The 15771-nt window shown below is 40.2% G+C and overlaps 2 protein-coding genes across 2 annotated transcripts; both read right to left on the bottom strand.

Moving 5' to 3' along the window:
* Window positions 1-181: 181 nt before the first annotated feature.
* Window positions 182-5397, bottom strand: si:cabz01068815.1 (solute carrier family 51 subunit beta). The gene is made up of 6 exons (XM_068313272.1): window positions 5326-5397; window positions 3640-3681; window positions 3185-3568; window positions 2449-2568; window positions 2182-2272; window positions 182-803 (listed from the first exon to the last, which is right to left on the bottom strand). The coding sequence occupies exons 2-6, from the start codon at window positions 3677-3679 to the stop codon at window positions 482-484; spliced, it is 957 nt and encodes a 318-aa protein (XP_068169373.1). The 5' UTR covers window positions 3680-3681; window positions 5326-5397; the 3' UTR covers window positions 182-481.
* Window positions 5398-9547: 4150 nt separating this feature from the next.
* On the bottom strand, window positions 9548-11505 carry uqcrfs1 (ubiquinol-cytochrome c reductase, Rieske iron-sulfur polypeptide 1). Its single transcript, XM_068314446.1, has 2 exons — window positions 11245-11505; window positions 9548-10556 (listed from the first exon to the last, which is right to left on the bottom strand). Exons 1-2 carry the CDS (start codon window positions 11453-11455, stop codon window positions 9946-9948), a joined length of 822 nt encoding a protein of 273 aa, XP_068170547.1. The 5' UTR covers window positions 11456-11505; the 3' UTR covers window positions 9548-9945.
* Between the last annotated feature and the right edge of the window lie 4266 nt (window positions 11506-15771).

The following is a 15771-nucleotide window of genomic DNA, read 5'->3' as shown; positions in this document are numbered from 1 at the left end:
CGAATGAGTTAGGATCAGGAGTGAAAACATTACCTACAGTTACCTGGACAGGTGAGAAACGCGGACATGATTTGCATCAGCTCGTCCTTCATCACGGACCACAATGCATTGGGGTTCAGACTGCCAGAATAGGACCACATCCTCAATATGTGTTCAGTTCTGATGCAGAACCACGTACATATCATATACCTCAAATACTTTATTTTTAAAAAAAATATTACACATTATATTTCATATCTTGACATTTCTGATTCATTTAGTGCCCTTCTCCTTCCTGTTAGAATGCAGTTAAACAGATTGTACATCCCTTTGACATCCCGCCTACAATAAAACTACCGGTTGTGGCGATGACCAGGGGCTGACTCATCATTTTATGGATGATACTGCCCCCTGTGGGTGGAGCATTTCATAAACAACCAAAGAGGAACTCCGTAACGCTGCCATAAACTGATTCTCATTCACATCTTTGGTAATCTGATTTTCACTCCATCGCCATCGTTTTTTCGTCAGCGTCCACCTCGGTGACGACCTCCTCCTCCTGGTCGACGCCCCCTGCTGCTGGATCTGGGTACAAGCAGGACGTGTTGCCATCCTTCCAGGTGACCATGATGTCTCCGGTCCCGAGCTCGCCCACCCCACCGTTGGATGGGGATGCCTTGCTTGCCTGCGTCTGAATGTCGATGGGCAGAGAGCGAGCGCCACCGTCGTCGTCTCTGACGGCTGAAATGACCATCATTTCTTCTCCACCGCTCCTCTGAGACTTCGCCGCCGCCGCCTTATACTTTGCAATCTTCTTCCTGTTCCTGAATGAAACAGACAGGATGTCAGTCGTCGGGTTGTAAACAAGCAGTAAAGCGTCTGCCGATAATTGGTGATGTGACTGTTCACAGGTCGGGTTATGTTTTTCAGTGCTTTAAATACATTTGATTAAATTTCCACACAGCCTTCCTCACCCTGACTCCCCCGGAGATGACCGCAACATGTGACTACCATATTTTCTGGTCTATAAGCTGCTACTTTTTTCCTAGGTTTTGAACCATGCTGCTTATACTACCCCTAGAAAAAAGTATAGAATCACTATTTGCTCTATAAAAGTAACATTTACTGACCACCACAATGTTTTTTCTTCATTTATTTTAATGTTTCTGAATGTCAAGGTGTTGCACTTTTGTAAAAATTCATTATTTTTTCATGCTTTTCATCTGAGTTTGTTCTAAATAATGAAATGTCGGAGTGAATGCTTTTCCAAGACTGGTGACTTCATACTTTTTGCTAGGGGTAGTACAAAGGTGCGGCTATTTTGTGGATTTTTCTTCCACCACTAAGGGTGCTCTAACCGGAATTAGAATCAAAATAGATGAAAAATAAATGTAAAGAAGAATAGCCAACGCTACTTTTTCTTTAGCAGATAGAACACGCACGACAAATTAGTAACTGGTAATTACTTTCAAATCCTGGCTTGTGTATCTTTTTAAAAAAAATTTAAAAGAGCGGCTGCGGCTTATACACAGGTGCGCTCTATAGTCCAGAAAATAGGGTAATTATAGGTGTGATTGATTGTTATGATTGGTCCTGTGATAAAACACTGACTTCTTTAGGCTTGTCAAGCCCAATATCAGCTGGGATACGTAGTTTTTCTAGAATGCCATAAATTCCAGACTATAAACCGCAACTTTTTTTCACATGCTTGGAACGCTGTGATTTAATCAACATGGCTAATCTGTAGATTTTTACAGGCTAACGGCCTCTAGGGGTTGCTCTTCCCTGGCATAGAACGGACAGGTGGAGGAGACAATGTTTAGAGGAAGACTGTACCGTAGTTTGACTGTGTTTTGAGCACGCACACCCCTCATGATGGGAAACGCGTGAAAAAAAGTCACATGTTGTCAACTTTTACAGACAATCGACCTGGCTGTTGAAGTAGGAAACAGCTGCTGCACGTTAGCTTAGCATCAGAGAATCGATGGCGACACGTTTGAAATGACTGCGTTGTTTTACTGCCGTGTTACACGCATTGTTCGGGAAAGAGGCAGATAAAAAAAATTTAAATCTGTGTACCATCTTCCTGTATTAATATCTCACATTACATCAGGTGCACTCAGTTGTCCAGGAATTATGGTATGAACCAAACAATAATAGCTCGTAGATAAGTAATTATTATTGAATTAGTTCCAGTCATACTTGTTGGCCATGGCTCCCATTCCCAACAGTAAGAAGCCTACAAGTAGGCAGAAGAATGCCAGCCCCAGCAACACGAACGTCCATGTGGTTTCTGCAACAGTAAGAAGATGACTGATGAACACGCGACTGTATAACACATAACGTTTGTGGTGGCTTTCCTCTCCTGTTTTATGTCTCTTTATTGTCTTGACTTAATTGTGTGAGTGGCTGTTCGCCTTTCTATCTGGTTCTGTGATGAACGTTCTCGGCTTGAGCAGCAGGACTTACGGTCTTCTGTGCGGTAGAACCAGCGGAGGTAGGCTTTCTCTTCTTCTGTCATGGCGTCCAGCTCTTCTGTCTGCTTCTCTGAAGCGTCAGACTTTCCCGGATCAGATGCTCTCCTGGATCCTAGAGGAACAACAACGCAAAGAAAACAATGTGTAAGCTTCTTCTGTGGTTACCTACTAGTCTTCAAACGGTTCATTAGACACATCGGTAAATGATAGAAGCTGCCACATGTAAAATAGTTTCAGTTTCAATTTGTCACTTTGGAAGCCATTATTGTTGGGTATTGTTCAAGTTAGTGTTTGTTGTGTTATATTTGTTTTCGTAGATAAGAATTCCAACCCCACATTCCCAACCCCAACCCTAACAATGCCAATCCCAACTTCCAATTCCAACAATACCAACATCAACTTCCAAAATCTAATTATGCTAACCACAACTCCAACAATACCAACCCCAACTTGTCAACCCCAACCCCAATTTACAAACCTCAACCCCAACCCTAACAATACCAATCCCAATTTCCAATTCCAACAACACCAACCCCAACAATAACAACTGCAACTTGCCAACACCAACTCCAACAACACCAACCCCAATTTGACAACTCAACCCCAACAATTGGAACAAGTTGGGGTTGGAATTGTTGGGGTTGGAATTGTAAAAGCCTGTTGACAGGGATGTGAAAGCCCTCATTGATAACACTCCAAATAGTCCAGATGACAGTCTTTCTGCTCACTTAGTCGTTCCTGGCAGATGCTCCCCTCATCCAGAGATCGCCATTTTGAGTGTTTGCTGTCATGTGTAATGATTAGTTGCCGTCCATCAGTTGACAGCAGCATTGATGTGTTCCTGCTGATGAGCATATCCCTATCACAGTCCCACATAAAAGCTGCAGCATCTACTTTCGGACCCCGGCACTGCAGGGTCTGGACAGATTCTCTCTGCTGGGTAGACAAACATCTGGAGGTAGCAGCGCTCATCAGCATGCCCTGATTGATCCAGACCCACTGCTGGGACTCTGAGTCCAGGTTGCAAATTTTCAACAGGACATGGCCTGTGGCTGCAGAGTCCTCCAGACACAGACGGTGGTAGGTGTTGTGGATCATGAAGGAACTTGCTCCTGAATGATAAGAAAGACTGGTTTAGAATTATTGTTAATGCAGTCTGTAAATGCGTTGTGGGTGGACTTACCTAACAGGAGTGGGGAAAAGAGGATCCAGGCGTGAAACATATCTACAGAGAAATGAAGGACATTTGGATAAATTACAAACGACATTCACATAAAAAAGCAGGAACTTTAGGGGCAAGGGACAATTTGAACCAACAAAAATCTAAAAACCATTCCATCTGTTAGAGTTCTGTAACTTCTTGCACACAGAAGAAGTCTCAGAGATAGGGGGGATCGAATCTAACGAGGATTATTTGCAGTATCTGTCACAACAAACAATTAAACAGGTAAACCTCAGTTTACATTGTTAACTTACTTCAGGAGGAGTGAGGTAAATCGAAAAATCACGTGAGTCAAATAAACTAGTCTCCAGGCTAAACTAAAGATAACCATTCCCAGTTGTGTACTGAAATTTATCCATGAATGTATTTGAATGATATTGGGTTAATACAAATCTATTTTAAACTGACAAACAATTAACTTTTATTTTTTAATATAGTACAGAAAAAGAATCTCACTTTCGTCTTCAGCCACTTCTTCCTCATTGTGGGTCACGGGGGTTGCTACAGGCTAATAATATGATATTATATGTTTTACTCTGATTTATTGTACAATAGCATGATATTATGTGATTTTAATTATTAATGATTGTGCAATTCCAGAATTTGTGGCAGACAGACTTTATTTGGAATACAGTGACTTAAAATTGATTTTTATTTTTCCGTGAATTTCCGAAAAACCGACGTATTATTGAGAACGACATAACCCGAGGTAGACTTAAGTAGTCTGAACTCGTTTTGAATGAGCAACACAGGGTACTCTGTCATACAACAGTTAAACAAAGCTTCAAAATGCATTAAAACATTCTTCCTCAAGCATCCAGTCAGGCTCAGAGACTGGTAGCAGGTCTTCTGAGGTGAACTGAGTGCTTTCCTGACCCGGAGGGAGGACGCCTCACGCTGAAGAGCTGGAGTTGTGTTTGATGATGTTTTATTCATTGCTCCGAAGAACACTTGTGAGTTAGTGAGAGACTTTAATGTCATTTTGACTGTTTCCTACTAACAGGATGGTTGGCTGTTGTGTTTGTATGTAAAGCAGTGTAAGAGAACTCACCGGTCAAAACATGGCTGCACATAAAAGTCAGAATTAAATATCAACATTGGAGAATGGAGGAGGGGTACGGTCTGTAACTATCAACTTCTTTGCAGACAGATGGTGACCTCTGTGCACTATGTGCCCCAACATCCACTGACCCCACTGTGATTTTGCCATTCAATGGCCAAGTAGCATAGTTGTACACATTGATCAAAGAAATTTGGATATTTATCTACAGATCAGTTTCTAATAATTGTGTCCTGTACATTAATCATCAAAAAAGACAATTTTTCAGTGTTTAATATTAAATGAAAGTGTTGTGTGCTCCCTTACGATGATAACGGATAGTAATTCTACTAAAACAGACAAGTTAGATGGAGATTATGACACGGATTAGGATGAGGAAGGGTTTACTGAGGGTGATTAGATTAGAATGACGTGTTAAGTGAAAGTGTCGACCAAAGCAGTGCAGTGTGGAGGGCTCAACAATAACACACAGCCATACAGCAGACTAGCTTCAATGTAGCTTCAACAGTTTATGTCAAATGAACTAGCAAAACGACTCTAACCTATATAGAAATAGTAACTACGTAGTAATTTGATCTAGCACTTACTTGTGTGATGGTCTCTGGTGGAGATCAGGAGTGACGGTGAGTCTGTGATTTCACACAGAAACTACCTTGAGAACAAAGTTCAGGCTGGTGGACCGCTGCTCTTTGACCGTGTTGCCTGGTTACTGTTTAGACAGCCTCACAGGAACCTTGTCTATGTCTGTTTGTGTGAGAACATGACCGATCGGTCAAACACCCCACGCACGTTAACATTTAAACGCTGTCTTTTTATCTTTACAGCAAAGGTGTGGAGAGGTTACTGACCTGTGGATCATTGAATGAATGAAGATGACACATTTATGATTATAATCAAATCAGTGGAAGAGAAAGTTAAGCTGATGTGAACAGGCTGAAAGGTCTAAGAGGATGTCTGTCTTCATTGGAGTTCCCTTTCATACACTTAACAGCAGCGAAGCTACTTATGGTAACCGACAGACAACGTTATAAGCCATAACTGAATGATTTATCTATTGTGATTCGGTGTAATACAGATCATCTGACTTGATATATAAAGAAACTAAATGCAAGAAACATTTGAACACAAACGTCTTCATTTATCTTGTGAAGGTTTAATGGAGACATTAGAAAATAAATCACTGGGCACCACTTTAACGTTTCAAAACCCACACAAACGGATGCAACACCGACTGTCAAAGTAAATAATTGTAGGAATGATGAAAAGGTTTATTTCACATGAAATAAAGAGGGATTAACAAAACATAACAGAACCAAACTACAGGTGCTGCTGCCATCCATCGGTTGGTCTTCTGGTCCTTTCTTCCCCCACATGTGAACTTGCTTAAAGCCCCTGATGCCCTCCTAGCAATATTTGACCTCCTCTGGGATGCAACTCGTGCCTGGACTGCAGAGAGCAGCATGTCACAATAAAGCTAACAGGAAAACATCATCTGCAAACAGCGGAGATGCAATCCAAAGTCCACCAAACGGGATACCCTCTGACCCCTTGATGTCAGCCAAAAGTGACAAACCAAAGCTCCAGTATTTTGGGAACCGGATGACCCCCCACCCCCACCCCCAGAGCACCACAAAGGACATAGATGGAGGACTTTCCTGCGACTCCTCAGGTCAGGAACAGCACAATGAGCATCGCGTTCTCTGCTACTACAATCTAAATCTAGGATCTCCTGAGAACCCTGTGTTAAACTTTCAGCTCCATTCAGATCACATTGAGTAACATTTACAGCTCACCAAAAAGCCTACTGCTAATATATTTGTGTGTATATATACAGTATATATATATATGTACGTGTATATATATATATATATATACATATATATATATATATATACGTATATGTATACGTATATACAGGTAAACCTCAGCTTACTTCGTTAATTGGTTTTACAAGACTCGTTGTAAGTTGAATTAACTTGTCTCCAGGTTATAAATAATATGAGTTTGAATAGAAATATGGTTAATAAGAAACTATTTTAAGCTTACAATTTTTTAATATAGTGCACAAAAAAACCTAAATTTATGAATACAATTTGGCGATATTTCCCGTATGTAGCCGCTGCCAAACTGAAGAACACGGTGTGAGAATGTTAAATCGAGAAGTTCTGAAACTCGTCTAGGCTCACTAGCAGACCACAGATATTTCAAATTGACACAAATGACGGTTAAATAATGGTTGGAGACGAGAATCTTCCAAGACTACAAACGTTATTAAAATAGAATAAAACAAGCAACACAAACACCAATGGACCTATTAGCTTTCAATTACCTGCATGAGCACTGCAGGACGGCCAGAACAACCGCAGTTAGGTAGCCAATCGAGGCCAGAGCACTCACCAAGCTCAGTACCCGACACACACTCACACAGCAAGGAAAACAAGACTGCTGCCACAGTCCAGTATATTGTCTTGGGGGGGGGGGGTAAATACAAGCCCAGAAGAATTACGAGAACTACATAAGAGCACAATAACCTAAAAAAATGGAGCAGAATAAAACAATAAAAACAAAACAGCAGTGGCAGACTGTCTATAATGAAAGAAAAGTTTAAATAAATAACGCTTCTGCCAGATAAACTCATTTATACACAGAAGGAAATTTAGGAAAACATACAAAGCACATTAACATATACAAAAAAAAAAAAAACATAACTTATAGCAGCATGTGCAACAATCAACACCTGAGCCAGAAAAGAAGCATAGTTACAGCGTATACAAAAAATGTGCCTGATTGGAGGGAGGAGCTGACTGCTACCAAACTCTGGCTCACAGACGCTTTTTTTATTAATGAATTTTAAAATAATGACCCTTTTTTAATGTTATTAAACAAATACAGAAATCACTATTATTTGTAAGTGGAAAAAAATGATTTAAACTTGATTTTTATTTTTCTGTTTGTTTATTTTGAAACCCGACGTATAATCAAGAACGACGTCACTTGAAACGATGTAAACTGAGGTTTACCTGCACTTAAGATATATTATAACAATACTTGTACATTAAGGACAATTATAAAGAAATGTATTTCATTTTAAATTACAATTTTAAATAGATTTAATAAATAATTCTTACATTTTTGGTGCACCACTGACACAAGTACAGACGTACGTGTGAGTAATGTGATTATAATTAAAGCTGGCTTTAAGTCTTGGTTCTCCAGTGGGCTGAGGTTTACTGTGAGGTGATACAACCCAACAAATGCAGCATCACACCTGTGAGTCAGGATGACTGTTTCTCACCCACAGAGGTGAACCTCAGCTGTGGACTGTGTGCTTCATCTCATCAGTGGGCTTTAAGGACTTCACACATCCCTCAGCCTCTGACAGAGACGACGCGTCGTGAACCTCCATGCAGCTGCTTCTGCAGCTCCGTTACCCTCAAACAGATTTATTCCTGTTTGATTTGATTCTGTGCTCTGTAAATAATTCATTTCAGCATTAAGAGGCCGAGTCATTAACGAATGTGACACGGAGAGCAGCTCTGATTTATTACCGCCTCCCTTTAATTGCTCATGATAAAGTGCTGTTTACGTCTTCAGCTCATTTTCCTCCGTCCCTGAAGCTTTATTCCCAGGGATGGTGTTTTTCATCTGCCACCAGCTCTTACACTCACATTAAATAATCAATGCTTCAAATGCTGAAACAATATAAGGTTCTCTGCATCCAGAATACAGTCCATTCACCTCCATTCCAAAACTGACAAATGGAGTCCAGTTTGGTCTCTAGAAGCACATGGAGATGGATAGAGGTTCTGGATCATTGGAATATACTACCACATATACTGTATGTGTGTGTGTGTATATTTATATATAATGTAAAAAAAAATTTTTTGAAAAAGAATGTGATTCTGCAACTTTGATCGCCGTCAATGAAATGTAAATAGAAGACATTGCAAATGTTCAAAAAATTTTTTTAATTACACAGTAGAGGTTAAAAAAAAGTAGTGTCGACATCTTTATTTCCAATCTCAAATAAACTAATGTTTGAAGATCCCATGTTCCTGAAACTCATGTACTAATTAGTTCCTGTTGGTTTTCTGTATTTACTAAACCTTCTAGAAAATTACTTGCAGTGAAGTTGAAATTCTGATAAAAAGTGATTTATCGTGTTATTGACGTCGGACTGCTATTATTTTGAACACAGCTGTGTATTTATTCGACTGAAGTGTTGCTTTGTGCTGAGGTTTTTTTTTTCCGGTCCTTCCATTACCACTAAACAAATTCTTTACGAATCACCCGCATTTTTTCCCAGTTCTTACAGATTTAACATCTATGGTGCTGAAAATGTTCTCTTATCTGCAGTACTGCTGCATCTCTCGTTTCCACTGCCGTGTGTCTTCAGGGGAAGGAGGCAGAGATGAACCTTTACATTTCTGAACCCGTTTCTCCCACTCGAGTCCACCAGTGCTCGTTTGTTCTACGGACCGAATGCATTTGCAGTTTGATCACCAATTAAATTATAAATTGTTGGTCTTTCCGGTTTGATGAGAACTTCCATTAAAAAATTTTAAATTGCAACTTTTTCAATCAGTCTTAAATATTCCCAAAGGACAATATCAGTAAAACATCTTTACTGCTTGTGAAGGCACATTTTTGTAGTTTAACTATTTTTACATTCCGTTTGATGCTAGGCGCTACCTGACAGCAGAGACTCGCGTACAAATGTTAAAACCCAGATCACGTGACTTCATCCACAAAACATCCTGCTATAGCTTCATCCAAATAACTTCATGTAAGGAAAGAGAGACCCGGGTGTCAAGTAAAATAAAACTCTTTAATAATCAGACCCGAATTTAATATTTGAACTTTGCTAGAGATGGACAGGATAAGCAGACATTTCTTAAATTTACACAATAAACAAACAACGCTATCTGCCCCGTGTCTACCGACTTAAATGAAGATAACACATTCTCAATGATTTGCCATCAAAAGGAAACTCAGCTCACGCTTGTTTTCACTCTGTGACGTGATTTATTACATTAAATACAGGCGGTAGCAGGGATGACCAACACCGGTGGTTATGTTGTTGTTCACGGTGAATCGACAGTCAGGCAACCAGAGAAGAGAGCGGGTCGACGTTCGGCAGCTGAAACTAACTCCTTCTTCACAGATGGAAGGATCAAGCCGACAGTGAGCGCAGCACAGCGCGTTATTTATCCAACGATCACAGTCTCTTCATCTGGAAACTCATAGTAGGGAACCTCCAGGTTGAGGGGGGCGGGGCCTTTCCTGATGCGTCCTGAGGCGTCGTAGTGAGAGCCGTGGCAGGGGCAGTAGTAACCCCCAAAGTCGCCAGCGTTAGCAATGGGCACGCACCCCAAGTGTGTGCAGACTCCGAGAACAATCACCCACCTGGGGTTCTGGACCCGGTCTTTGTCGTGCTCAGGGTCTCGCAGCTCTGCAATGTTCACGGCTGTCTCCGCGGCGATCTCCTTCGCCGTACGGTGACGGACAAACAGCGGCTTACCCCTCCATTTGAAGGTCATGTTCTTGCCTTCGGGAATGTCGCCTAACTTGATCTCGATCTTGGACAGGGCCAGGACGTCCGCGGACGCGCTCATTGAAGACACAAACTGAGTGACCACCGTTTTGGCAGTGTAGACACCAATCACCGTTGCGGTGCCGGTGATGAGGTAAGAGAAGGTTCTTCTGGATTCACCGCTGTCCTTAGAGGACTTTGTCGCGTCCCGCACCTCCTCGCGCCTGTAGTCAGAGAAGTCTGGTATCCTAATGTCAGTGTGGGCAAACCGCACTCCTGCACCACCTGGAGGCAAAATAAACTGGTCATCAGTGACTCCATAGATGAACTCAGGTGAAAACAACCCAACAAAAAGGATTTTAATCTAAAAAAAAAAAAGTAATCTCAAAAACCTTCATGGCTATAAGACTAATAATACAGTATTTTCCGCACTATAAGGCGCACCTCATCAGTAATTTATTGATTATATTTCAGTACATTATAAACACTCGAGTGACCAATCAGTGCACAACATTTACGGAAGGCGGAAGTAGAAGAACAAACAAACAAGCGTTAAGCGTCCCTTTCTGGCGTGAATGTCGTGAAGTTAAGACGACTCCGAGTGAATAAAACGTGAATAAAATCTACTTTAACTAGCCCATAAATATATGCTCAGTCTGGTACACACACAATATATGTATATATATATTATATATATATATATAACGTTAACCGTATTTAAAGCTGACCTCAACTATAGGTCACTAGGAACCAAGCTAACGCTAGCTAGCTGCTAACGTTAGCTTGGTTTGGAGCAGCCAGTGCTTAAATCACCGGCTGCTATATATTTGAACCTTAAATAATCAGAGAACTCGTTTTCGATAGCATGATAATTCGCGAATCTCACTCGTCAAGTCTAAATGTTTCAGTAAAAAAAACAAGGACGAGCCTTAGCCGGCTAGCGCTAGCGCTAGCGGACGCTGGTAGTACTCACCGTTGATGCTAACTGTAACAGCAGGCCCCGTCTTTGGGCTTTGACCGCTTAGCGATTCGCGGCACAAGAACTGTTTTTTCCGATCCAAGACGAATTGTTCCGTCTTCACAACGACCCCCGGTACCAGAGCCTTCAGGGGCCCCGCCACCGCAAAGGCTGTGGCCTGCAAATAAGGAGAAAAAGCCCCTGACCGGGCAGCGAGCGACATCATGGCTGCGGCTAGATGCTTACGACAACGACCTTGTGAAGTTGTGGGCGAGCAACGCCTGGGCGCAGTGTTTGCGCCAATTGCGTATGACGTCATAAAGTTACGTAACGCTACGACCGGAAAAACGTAAAAGCAACTCCACGGAAAATGTGTGTTGATTTATTTCTTACTTATCATTTAACCTTATAGTTATGATGTTAAAATAAAATACAATATACATTTAGAAGTTTAATGTATACTGATTTTTTTCCATCCATTTTCATGATCTTGACAAAATAAAGATTTGATAGATAAATAGATTTATACTTTAGTAATCCCGGAGGAAATTACATGCCTTCATTTCTGCATTGTTGAGAATTTTATGCATGTTATACAATCACTCGAGTAATATTTAAAATACATCTGTAAAACTAGAAACATTTACGTAGAGCCCTCTTAAGTGAAGTCATCTCCTTACTCCTTGCAGTAAGCATACAAACCTACATGGCTGTACAAACCATAAACCTGCCATACTATCAGTAATACATGATCAGTCTTCTGCCTTAAGTTTGAAATGAAGGAACTGTTACCGCCATCTTCAACACAGAGACGAGAAAGATCCAGGAAACTACTGGCCTGTGAGACTAACATGTATTACATGCAAGTTGGCTGAATCCATCATAACAGATGAGATCGGGTGACATATGAAGAAGCTACACTTGTTCAGGAAACATCAATTGGGATTTATAGGAGGAATATCCACTTTATTTTATATTCTTGAATAATCCCCAAAGGATAATTAGTGGCACACTCTACTTAAACAATCACATGCATATACTGTATATGAAATGACGTGATGTGTTTTATGTTGAAAAAAAAAACAGTTTCTCTTCCCCTTAAAAATCAAGAAGTGGACGAAAAACAAACAAACAAAAAATTTGGGTTGGGGTTGGTTTCATCTCAGAGGTTTCTTCAGTTCTAGTTCACATAAGGGGACACTGATGGAGGCCAGATGACCTGCTGACAGCCAGCGATTGCTAATACGTATTCACTCTCCACCCTTACCCCCTTTCTAATTTTAAATCAGTGGAGTCAATGCTATGCAGAGAAAAACAGACCTTAGGGCAAACCATCTCTTTTTTAGACTGCATTGGAGTTCAATCAATTTCAACTATGTGATGGTTTTATTATCACCGACATGCAGAGAGCTGATGAGTGGCAGCACTCACTTCAGTTCATTTACACGCCCTGTCTCCCACTGAGGAAAGGATGGGTCGGTGATGGAAAAGTGTCATCGCTCATGAGGCGACAGGAGGCGCTGGGTTTTCCTCTAACAGAGGACAGGAAGTGGACGGATGCTGGGTTCTCACTGGACGACTGATGCATGTCATGTGATTGTCTGCACTGGGAAAGTTAGCTCGATGGGTTATTTTTAAAGTCTCAGAGCAGAATTATTTACACATACAAACTGTAACACACAAATAAGTACATTTGATTTAAAAAAAAACGTTATGTTGTTACCTACCTGTTTGTTTTTATGTTATGTTTACTTATAAATAAAGCATCGGAAAAAATTTGAGTTGAGATATGTAATCCTCTCAGTGGTCTGTCTGATAGCCAGACATTATGTAATGCCTGGCTATCTATCTATCTATCTATCTATCTATCTATCTATCTATCTATCTATCTATCTATCTATCTATCTATCTATCTATCTATCTATCTATCTATCTATCTATCTATCTATCTATCTATCTATCTATCTATCTATCTATCTATCTATCTATCTATCTATCTATCCATCCATCCATCCATCCATCCATCCATCCATCCATCCATCCATCCATCCATCCATCCATCCATCCATCCATCCATCCATCCATCCATCCATCCATCCATCTATCTATCTATCTACCTACCTACCTCTTCTCAGTATTTCAGCGGTAAATGTGAAAATTCAGCGATTTTGAGCAAAAATAACCTAAAATTGGTGACGTTAAACCAAAAATAACTTTATACTACACATCACTGGATAAATATTACCATTTAATTTATTTCTTCCATCTTTCACTTTTTTTCTTTCGTGATGGCAGATGAGGCTGTGCGTCACCTGCCTCCCCTGACCGCACGTCACCGTTTGTCACGTAAGCAGGTGTGATTTAACAGAATGTAAAAATAAAACTGTTAGTCGAGAAATAAAGTTTGTTCACATTAATGTGAATAATATTACATATGAAAATACTTTTTATCCTAATTAACTGATAAACATCTTGCACGATCTACACGATCTTGCACACCTGACCTTTATGTTTGACATATCATGATGAGTTAACAGGGGTTCTGTGGGTTTTATGAAGAATCTATCCAGGTGTAATTATCATTAGCAGAACACAATAACTATGTTCAATATTGATTAGTCATATAAAATTTTGCACTACACCCATATATTTAAAAAAAATTTATGTGGACAAAACTGAGTAGTCCTGCAACAGTAGCAGTCAGATATGAATGGTCACCAGTAGAAAGAAGAAATATTCATGAGTCAAAAACCCCCTGACCCCTATTCCAGTAGTAGACAAAATATCGAATTTCTGACAGACAGTATGGCTAACATTCTAAAAACAACTCTTGATGGCATAGCCCCGTTAAAAAAGAAAAATTAAAACACAGGAAAGGTCAGCCCCGTGGTTTAACTCGTCAGTCCGCGACCTTAAACATCGCTTCTGCAGACTGGAGAGAATCTGGCGATCGACAAAAACTGACCTAGCCTATTCAACCTGGAAAGACAGCTTTATGTTATATAAGAAGGCTCTCGGTAGAAGTAGAAATACTTACTACTCTACTTTAATAGAGGAAAATAAAAACAAACCTCGGTTTCTTTTCAGCACTGTAGCCAGGCTGACTGAGAAACACAACAGTATGGAGCCTACCAATACTTTAAATCTGGAATGTGATGACTTTCTTAGGTTTTTCCAAAGCAAAATTACAAATCTTAGAGATGAGATCCATCATGTACTGCCTAACACAAATAAGATAGCAGAAGAATCAACTAATTCTGGCAATACCCTGGAGTGTTTTCAGCAAATGGAACTCTCCGATTTAAACTCCCTAATTTTCTCTACTAAACCCACCACCTGTCTTCTAGTCAAAATTCCAAGTACGCTCCTCAAAGAGGTTCTACCATTAATAAATAAACCTGTACTATCTATAATCAATCAATCCTTAAAAATAGGTTATGTACCGAAATCTTTCAAAGTAGCTGTATTCAAGCCCCTCCTGAAAAAACAAATCTAGATGCTGGCATCCTCTCAAATTACAGGCCGATCTCTAACTTGCCATTCCTATCTAAGATCCTAGAGAACGTAGTGGCCAAACAGCTAAATGACTACCTGTTAGAGAACACTCTGTTAGAGGGTTTTCATTCAGGTTTTAGAACAAACTACAGTACGGAGACCGCACTGCTAAAAGTCACAAATGACCTTTTAACAGCGTCAGATAAAGGTCTTCTGTCTGTTCTAGTCTTGTTAGACCTGAGTGCAGCATTCGATACTGTTGACCATAATATTCTTTTAAGGAGATTGGAAGAGGAAGTTGGGATTAAAAACTCAGCACTAGATTAGTGTAGGTCATATCTATCCGACCGATTTCAGTTTGTCTATGTACATAATAAATCTTCAGATCAAGGGACTCTCACCTGTGGAGTACCTCAATGATCCGTTCTGGGGCCAATTCTGTTTAATCTCTATATGTTACCATTGGGAAATATTATATGGAAGCATAACATTAATTTTCATTGTTATGCTGATGATACTCAATTATATCTATCAATTAAAACAAATGAATCTGATCAGCTAATTTAATTGGAATCCTGCCTCAGGGATATTAAATCCTGGATGCTTCACAATTTCTTAATGTTGAACAGTAACAGAACTGAAGTTATTATTATTGGGCCGAAGCATCTTAGAGAGGATCTCTCTAACATGGCAATTCACTTAGATGGCATTGCTCTATCCTCCACCAGTGATGTCAGGAACTTGGGAGTGATTTTTGATCAAGATCAGTCCTTTGATTCTCATATCAAGTTTGTATCCCGGACAGCCTTCTTTCACTTGCGAAATATTGCGAAAGTTAGAAATTTCTTATCCTTTAAAGACGCAGAGAAAATCATTCATGTCTTTGTTACTTCTAGATTGGATTACTGCAATTCCTTATTATCGGGCTGTTCTAGATCCTCTATTAGGACTCTACAGGTAGTTCATAATGCAGCTGACCGCTGACTGACTGAACTGGGAGGAGAGAACACATCTCTCCTGTCCTAGCGTCACTTCATTGGCTCCTGA

The sequence above is a fragment of the Antennarius striatus genome, chromosome 1 (genome assembly GCF_040054535.1).
Source record: "Antennarius striatus isolate MH-2024 chromosome 1, ASM4005453v1, whole genome shotgun sequence".
In the NCBI taxonomy this organism is placed as follows: Eukaryota; Metazoa; Chordata; class Actinopteri; order Lophiiformes; family Antennariidae; genus Antennarius; species Antennarius striatus.
This window is presented reverse-complemented; position numbering and strand designations above follow the sequence as displayed.